Source organism: Phragmites australis, chromosome 15 (assembly GCF_958298935.1).
Source record: "Phragmites australis chromosome 15, lpPhrAust1.1, whole genome shotgun sequence".
Classification (NCBI taxonomy): domain Eukaryota; kingdom Viridiplantae; phylum Streptophyta; class Magnoliopsida; order Poales; family Poaceae; genus Phragmites; species Phragmites australis.
In genome coordinates this window covers 7,208,575-7,216,855 of record NC_084935.1, presented here as the reverse complement: position 1 = coordinate 7,216,855, position 8,281 = coordinate 7,208,575, and the positions used below count along the sequence as shown (strand labels likewise).

At 44.8% G+C, this 8,281-nt stretch overlaps 2 protein-coding genes across 2 annotated transcripts; both read right to left on the bottom strand.

The window, feature by feature from the left end:
- Window positions 1-1,186: 1,186 nt before the first annotated feature.
- On the bottom strand, window positions 1,187-2,450 carry LOC133892534 (chlorophyll a-b binding protein CP29.1, chloroplastic-like). Its single transcript, XM_062333380.1, has 2 exons — window positions 1,884-2,450; window positions 1,187-1,794 (listed from the first exon to the last, which is right to left on the bottom strand). Exons 1-2 carry the CDS (start codon window positions 2,385-2,387, stop codon window positions 1,429-1,431), a joined length of 870 nt encoding a protein of 289 aa, XP_062189364.1. The 5' UTR covers window positions 2,388-2,450; the 3' UTR covers window positions 1,187-1,428.
- Window positions 2,451-3,224: 774 nt separating this feature from the next.
- LOC133892535 (protein THYLAKOID FORMATION1, chloroplastic-like) lies at window positions 3,225-8,081 on the bottom strand. The gene is made up of 5 exons (XM_062333381.1): window positions 7,785-8,081; window positions 6,223-6,493; window positions 5,592-5,808; window positions 4,133-4,248; window positions 3,225-3,621 (listed from the first exon to the last, which is right to left on the bottom strand). The coding sequence occupies exons 1-5, from the start codon at window positions 7,927-7,929 to the stop codon at window positions 3,528-3,530; spliced, it is 843 nt and encodes a 280-aa protein (XP_062189365.1). The 5' UTR covers window positions 7,930-8,081; the 3' UTR covers window positions 3,225-3,527.
- Between the last annotated feature and the right edge of the window lie 200 nt (window positions 8,082-8,281).

Sequence of the window (8,281 nt, the reverse complement as noted above, 5' to 3'; positions counted from 1 at the left end):
TTATGAAAATTTATGAAAAAATTAGGTGGTATAAAGGACGCAATCATCTAGCTCTCCAAAAAATTTAGATAAAAATATAAATTTTAATTTAAGAAAAAAGACGAATTTTAGGTATCATGAAATTTGTCTCAAATATTGAACTGTTAAGTATGACTTTTGGGACATCTGAACGATTTTTTTTTACTTTTACTGCACTAGCAAGCAGATAGCCACTGAACTAGGCAGTCATCTGAAACGGTGCATATGTTGAACGATTCCTTGCATCTATTCCAAACCAAAAGAAAACATATGGTGCACGATTACTTGCAGACACGGAATAATAAATTGCTTAATTGACTAAAGCCATTTGAAAATTCAAAGGTAAGTCGGTGCTATCTGAACATGTGCTCATTTTTATATTTTTTAATAAGATTTTCCTCTCACACAGAAGCAAAAATGAGAAAGTTTGTTACCACAGAAGTACTGAAGATCTGAGATGCCATCGAGCATCGAAGATTTTGAGCCGCCGTAAGCTGCAGATAAGGGGCCGCAAGCGAACCCATGCAGCCGCAAATGAACAGCAAGTGTCGTCCTCATATGGTGGTAGATCTGTGAGAGACAAAGGCCAATCACAGGCGGCATGACGTGGAACCTTAGAAGGGAGGAGGATACCAGCGGCCGGAGAGGTGAGTCGTCGAGGAGAAAGTCACAGGTAGGGAGGCTGGAAGAGCCACCTGAGTCGAGAAGGGTGACGCCGGATCGGAGAAGTGGGTGGCGTGAGAGGACGAGCGGGTCACGCCGGAATCGAGCGGGGCGCCGTTGGATTGGAGAGGCAGGTGACACAAGAGGATGGGATTAGGGGGCTTTGGACGGGGCTATTCCGTTCCACAAAATGATTTTTTTCTTCCCGGCCTCCATAGACCCATGCTCCTTTTTTTCCTTGGAACGGTGGGGTACAGGCAGGGTTATTCCGTTCCACGCCGCAGCCAAATGCAATTTTGGTCGACGCCAGGGATCTCACCCCGGCGTGGGTTTCATTCCATGGCATGCTGATCCTGACCAATCCTGGCTTGCCAAACGAGCCCTAAATGGGTATTATGATTTAACCAACTTTCCGTTCTTGTAATGGAGAATGGAAACTAGCGTATTGAAAAAATAAGATTTAACCAGAAAAATAAAGTAGGGTACATTTTATACCACCTCAAGATGTACAAGTGAATGCATTAATTCATCACTGGTTCATATATTACAAATCACCAAGTCCCAGCCCAGCAGCTCTCCTAATTAACGAGACCTCCATTGACAAAGGATCGATCTTTCCCATACCCTCTCACTCATCACAAAATCAAACCACGCACGCATTCATCCATCTCCGATCCAGCTGATATAGAGATAACAGTTAATTCAAGAACATGTATATTTCGATCGATGGACGGAGCAATGGCGGCCTTAAGAGGATCCGGAGAAGGTGTCGAAGATGGTAGTGTGGAGCGGGTCGCTGAGGTGGGTGGCCCAGTTGTTGAGGGGCCCCTTGCCGGTGGCGGCGGCCTGCACGGCGAAGCCGAGGAAGCCGACCATGGCGAGGCGCGCGTGCTTGATCTCCGCCAGCTGCAGCCGCTCCTTCTTCTCCGGGTCGGCCGCCAGCCCGAGCGGGTCGAAGTAGGAGCCGCCGGGGTAGAGCCTCTTCTCCGGGTCGAGCTCCGCGTTGCGCTGGAACTCGATGTAGCCGATCACCAGCACCTCGATCCAGATGAGCGTCGAGATGGAGAACGGCAGCGGCTGCCCCAGGTACGACGACCCGTCCACCAGCTCCACCTGCAACATTATCACACGTTGGTTTTGTGTCGTTGTTCATAGCGCAGAGCTGGATGCCTGGATGCACGCGTGCAATAATATTCACGTACCTTGCCGGCGTCCTGCCAGGTGACGCCGGTGAGCCACTCGACGGAGAGGGCGCCGAGGGTGGCGAGCATGGCCCAGCGGCCGTGGATGAGCTCGCACTCGCGGAACCGCTGAAGTCCGAACACCTCGCTGTAGGGCTGGAACGGGGTGGACTTCACGTCGGCGCTCTCGAACCGGGTGCCGATGATGTCGCCGGCCAGGTTCTTGGCCAGGTTCTGGTCCAGCGAGTCCAGCTCGAACTGCAGGTACTCCGCGGGCTTCCCGAGACCGAACGGGTCGAACCCGTAGTCGCCCACCAGCGACCCGTCCAGGTAGTCCGGCGCCGTGGCGCCGGGGAACCACAGCGGCCGTTCAGAGCCCGACGACGTCTTCGCCGCCTTCTTCGGGGCCGCCTTCTTGCCGCCGCCGAACCCGAACCGCGCCACGATGCGCCCGTTCAGCGGCGCTGGGTCCGCCAGGCGGGTCCCAAGGAACGTGCTCGCCGCGGCGGCGACCGACGAAGCCATGGCTACTCCTCCTTCCTCTCCTTCCCGGTGTGCTCAGGTATGGTGGTGTGTGGCGGGGGTGCTCGTCACGGGGTACAAATAGGATAGTGCTATCTCTGCGTGGCAGATCGGACGGCTGCGGGGCGGCTGTGATCTATTCGACGGCAGCGATGGGCTCTACCTTATCCGGGCCTTATCTGTATGGTCCAATGGATGGGCGATCTGCAAAGACCGTTGGGACACGTGGAGGGTTGCGATTGGAAAATGGGCTTTGGAGTTGTTCTGATACGTGGCCTCCTGGGTTCGGCAATATCGGGAGAAATAATCTTGGACATCATGTGGTTTAGGTTTGGCACCCAAGAAGTGTTTGAAGCTCTGTTTTTTGTCGCTCACAGTAACCAATGTCTCTAGTTCAGTAAAATTTTGAGTTCTATTCACATACCGGTTTGCTTCACTGTTGAGTTCTCAAGGAAAATGGGCAATCCCAATCACAATACATGTAGTAACGTGCTGAAATTCGTCATCATAGTTCACCCTTAGTTTAAAACTTGTCTACAAATTTTGGGAGTGGATTTTTCAGCAATTAGCTGAACTGATGCTACATTATTTGAAATTCCATTTTACCTCTACTAAGTTGCATGTTCCTTTTGTTATGCAAGGTATAAAGAGAACAGTTTCTCAGACATTTGTATCCACCAACAGATTGCTCTGATTCCTGATCATTTTCCACTTCGATATTGTTCCAGTTTACTGAGCCCGGCGGTTTATACAGATTCAGATAAGCAACCCATCAACTGATTTCATGTTCACCACAACATATAATTGAACACAGTGCCTCTCAAATTATCACCATCAAAATACAAAACAGGTAAGCTATATTTCTCAGCTTATGAGTAACATTGATCCCCACATACCTCTTCATACACTTTCAAACAAGCAAAGAGAATGAATACATTCGAAGACAGGAAGGAGAAAATACAAGATATTTGTTCAATAGTAAGAATAATCTGGATCATTTTGTACAGCAGAATGCTACACCACACGACGAGCAGCCAAAGATGTCTGTGCGGTGAAAGGGGAACCTTGGCAGTTTCGCAACACAATCCAGATGTTACGGTTAATTCTGTCATCCGGGGAAGCTCTCCTCTGCAAAAGGCGGAGCTAATGCCTCATGGAATAAAGGTTTCCATCAAATGTTGTAACAGCTTCGTTTGGCTTCGGGGTTTCTGTTCTCTCTTCCCTCTTCTTTTTTTCCCTGCCAATATAGTAAAGTTGGGCGAGTTTTATGTCACTGGAAGAAACAGTCCAAAACAGTAAAAGAATGGGCTGGATGGACAATGCAAAGGGTGGACCATGGAAACCAAGCAATTGTCGGCCCTTACTAAGGCCCCGTTTGGCACAGCTTCAATCCAAGATTTCTTGGATCTGGAGCTGTGGGTGAATTTGAGGATATTTAGTTCAGCCATTTAGTTTTTATTTTGAACTAAAAATAAAAGTTTAAACCACTTTATTTTATCATACAAACTCTAAAATTCATCATGGATCTCGGAGCTAAAGTTATGCCAAATAGGCCCTAAAAGAGGAGCGATTCAAGTGGCCAAAAGGGGTCAACTTCACAGATAAAGTTATGCATTTCAAGCATTTTATCACAAAATGAAAACAGAAACTTCACAGATAGTTTAACAGAGTATCATTTATCGAACACATTCAGACTTGAATGGTAAGAGAAGTGTAAAGAAAATTGTATTGCTGGGATAAGATGTTACCTATCCACGTATTCCTTGAGAAGTTCCTTGGCTTGAACTAATTTCGAGAGTATGTTGCGGTAAACATCGAGGTCCCTATCCACACTTCTTTTATTGATGTTTAGAGCAGCACAAAGCTATTAAGTAAGAAATAAAGTCAGTGCCTGTTGGCAATGTTAGCAAAGTAACAGTGAAACAGTGCATTCAATTCTGATATATCCTTTGCTAAAATATTTGTTATACATTGCAAAAATGACTTTGTCAGGAAGTGCTAGAATTGCACATCCTTTTTAGAATTACCCCCTATTGTAAAGTTTCTCTATTGAACAGTACAGGACAACACAAATGTGAAATCATTTAGCGAGTAACAGCTGTTCTTTCCTCTGGTTGTCCAAAGAAAGATAAAAAGAAACAAATGCACAAAATATTAAGTTAAGATTGAATGGCAATCTATCATATGCAGCACCAGCCAACAACATTGTGAACAGAAAACAGAAAAATAAACAATTACAAGGCTACCCTACTGTACTGGGTAGAAGAGCGCACCATACCAATCACCAATGGCAGGGCATGTCAAGGTCAAACGAAGTTTGTAGAAGAATACGCAATTTCAATGAGTCTGCCAACAGAAATATCTGGATAGGCCCCTAGAGGATGCTATCAAGCAGACTTACCCTGAATCCTCTAATTGTTATTTTCTATTTGGGTAGAAACATCATAAAAGATAGAAACAATTTCAAGCTGACAATCACATGCCATAACAGTTAACATATTTGCAATCTCAACCGTGGGAGAACAATATTGTGCAGGCCAGTATATAAGTGCAAACTATGTAAAGACAATAAGATCTCACAAATAAATCCAGACAATAACTTAATACACAGTTTTATGCTTTCTTGAAAAGAACAGTGCATGGATCCTAAAGCAGTTGTGAATACTAAAGACTAGCTAAGGGCCCGTTCGTTGCAACGAAAACATAAATATTGGACATCAAAAAACATCAATAACAAACTCAAGGTATGGAAATGTGGATGCGTCATGGGAGCGTTACTGAACAAATACGTCAGGAGCGATACCGTAGTTTGATTTCAGATGGGATCCGAAAAAGAAAGGGTAGATTATCCGCTAATTTCCCTCCTAATTTCTTCATTTATTTTTATTAGTAAAACGAATTCCATATCCGTAGCAAGTAAGGAGGCTGGAGGACAAGAGTGGATGGCAAAAGTGGTAAATTATTTGAATTTAGGGTTTTTATTAGATGGGAGGAAAGTACGGAAAGAACTGACACGGGAACTAACTTATGTTTTATATAGTAGATATTAGATTCAGATAAGCCCCTGAATTCATTTTATTCTTCAGCAAAAAAATTTAAAAAAAGTCCTTCCTGGAAAAAAAACTTAGGTGTATAGAAAGCAAAATGAGAACACCAGCAACAACTAACAGGAAATGGGCAAACAAAATTAATAATGGCAGGAACAACCTTGTCTAGTACTGTTGGATCCGTTGCATTTGCGAGCTCAAGCAAACGGAACAAGCCAACTGCAAAGAACCGGCTGTAGCTGAAGTTTCCCTTACCCTTGGCCCTTTCTGATATATCTTTCAGAATGGCCTCTATTTCTCCATCTCTGGAAAAAAACTCAACTAACGAATTACCATTCTGGGAGCGTCCCCACTCTTCCATCTTTTGTGCATCAGCTCTGTACAGCAAATACAAAGAAAATTAACAGGACTGCTTGAAAATAGAAATGTTGTTTTCTGAAGAAAGAAACTTTATTGATGCCAACTAGTAAACCAAAATGCATAAGCTTTTATTGATGCCAAGAAAGTATAGCAACTACTGACCCAAAAAACACAAAGCATGTAAACAACAACCAGTGTATCTGAGAAATATAAATGAGGTAAAGCAAATAAGTTGGTAAAATCTTTCTCTAAGAAAAATCCAGGGTTGATATAAAAGTTGAGGCGTACTATATATTTTCATGGAGCAGCATTGATGGTTGAGAATTGCAGCAATTCACCTTCGACAAATAAAAGTTGGAAACCAACTGGAGATTTAAAGTGCTGATGCTAAAATGACATGTGAAGCCAGATACATGAGCTATGAAAAGCACCTGTATTGCTCAGGGTCCTCATTTAACGCTGTTATATATGACTTGAAGATGGAATCCCTGTCCTCGTTGCTGGGGTAGCCTTCCATAAGCTGATCATATACGGTGACAAATCCAAGAGCAAACACAGGATCATAGTGATAGGTTCTTTTGTATCTCATTAGATGTTGCTGCACCAAAAGTTCTTGTAGGACTGTACTGTAAATGCTTGGGATTGGGCGTTTGTATGACTTGAGGAAGCTCATCTTTGTTTCTGCGACAGTAGGCGGGATATCTGCACAAGATTCAGAACAAATTAAAAGGCTGTACCAATAACTTGTGCTGTGCTACGTGCGCAATGAAAACGTTCAACATCAGTTCCAGCCTGTTTGATCAGAATATACTGGATAATATTTTGGATATATCATGACCCAGTGGCAAATGCTTGACACAAGTATTTTAAAAATCATTTGAAAGTAGACAGAATGAGATGAACATGGGGACTTGTAGAGTGAGACAATTTATGGAAAGATATGTTGAACTCTTGCACAAAGAAGCATTTGGTAGATTCATTTCAACTGTGACAAGAACTCCAATGAAAAAACAAACCTGTTTTTGAGCACCAGTTCACCTCCTAAGCATAAAAAATACTTTCCACCAATCGAATAATATGTGAAGATGGTGAGCCAAGAAACCTCTTCAAGAAAGAGCCTAATGATCGGAATCAGGTAAAGCAAACACCAGCAACAAGCAGGGAATTATAGCCACCACTTGCACAATTAAGGCACTATTATGTCCCGGACTGGATAGATTAACTTAAAACTATCTCACATCCATAATAAATTGGGTCTGCTATTTATAGAAATCGGTATACAATGGATGGTGAAAGCCTATAAGTTCAGCTAATTCACCTCCATAGCTCGTGATTATATTCTACACGATTAAGCTTCTTTGGATGATTTACTCGCACTAATCCTCTTGCAAATTGCATTTTAATGTGTATCGCAATCCGAATTTTATGTGGAATTGAACACATCAACAACAAATTGCGTAACTGCGTTTCATAAGCAGTACCCGTGCGAAGTGGGACAGAGCTTTAGCCTTTCATGAGTTCACTTCAGAAACTTATAGCACCAGAAATCTGCTGTTTCCAACACAGCCAAAGATTCAAGAACTGAATCCAACACTGGAAGTGTACCACGCAGCGAACGAATTCGCAACTGGAGAAAGAAAGGTTTTGGAATTGATTGCTCACAGCATAGAAAGACACCCCAGAACAAAACTAGTACAACAGTCAGCCAGGCAATATAGTGCTCCTTGCTGACAAAAGCCTCGCCGGTCCAGTAGAGGAGAAGACGATGACGACTACCAGGTAAGAATTCGAGGTGGCGTGCTACGGTGGAAGGAAGCACCACTGCCGGCGAGGCCCGAAATCGCACATTGGTAGGTGAATTCGGAGAGAATAAGAACAGGTTCAACGTGGTCATGGGGATCACTAGTTTGAGATAGCGTTGCAACTACAAGCCCCAACTACACCCCGCACACTATCCCGCCCGACCAGGTAACAAGACGGATAAAGAGCTCACCCCCCGCGGTGGCGACACAGCGCACCACCGAGCGCGAGCCGCGCCGAGCCCTCGCGCTGAGCACGACGGTCGCCGCCGTCGACGACGGCCTCCAGTCGGCGGCTCCGCGCAGTGCCGCGAAGGGAAGCGACGATATCGCTGCCATGGCGTGCTCCTTGGTCCAAAAGCAGGTTCTTTCGCCGGATGCGGCGGCGGGTGGTCGGCGCCGCCGGCGAGGGGCAAAATGGTAAATGCAAGGGGCGAGCAAGAGGGAAAATGCAAGGGTCGTCTGGGTTCTGGATACGGAGGGATGGGATCTTTCTTATCCAATAGGCCTATGCAGGCTTCTCGGCCACTACCACGTTGCCACGTGGCAGGCCATTCTTTTTTATAGGAAATTCCATTTAGCTTGCCATGATTTTTCGAGGTTTTCCGGCGTATTTTATGAGCGTGAGGTTGATTTGCTTGTTGTTTTGAAATTAGGACATGAAGGGTAGTGGTTGGTGGCTTTGGTTTAG

What these genes read in the sequence shown, in the direction of transcription:
- LOC133892535 (XM_062333381.1), bottom strand. Translation starts at nt 7,929, where the DNA reads ATGGCAGCGATATCGTCGCTTCCCTTCGCGGCACTGCGCGGAGCCGCC. An exon ending in CTGTGTCGCCACCGCGGGGG is followed by an intron (nt 6,494 to 7,784) that starts GTGAGCTCTTTA and finishes AATCTTGTGCAG; the next exon opens with ATATCCCGCCTACTGTCGCA. An exon ending in GAGGACCCTGAGCAATACAG is followed by an intron (nt 5,809 to 6,222) that starts GTGCTTTTCATA and finishes TTTGCTGTACAG; the next exon opens with AGCTGATGCACAAAAGATGG.
- LOC133892534 (XM_062333380.1), bottom strand. Translation starts at nt 2,387, where the DNA reads ATGGCTTCGTCGGTCGCCGCCGCGGCGAGCACGTTCCTTGGGACCCGC. An exon ending in CCTGGCAGGACGCCGGCAAG is followed by an intron (nt 1,795 to 1,883) that starts GTACGTGAATAT and finishes ATAATGTTGCAG; the next exon opens with GTGGAGCTGGTGGACGGGTC.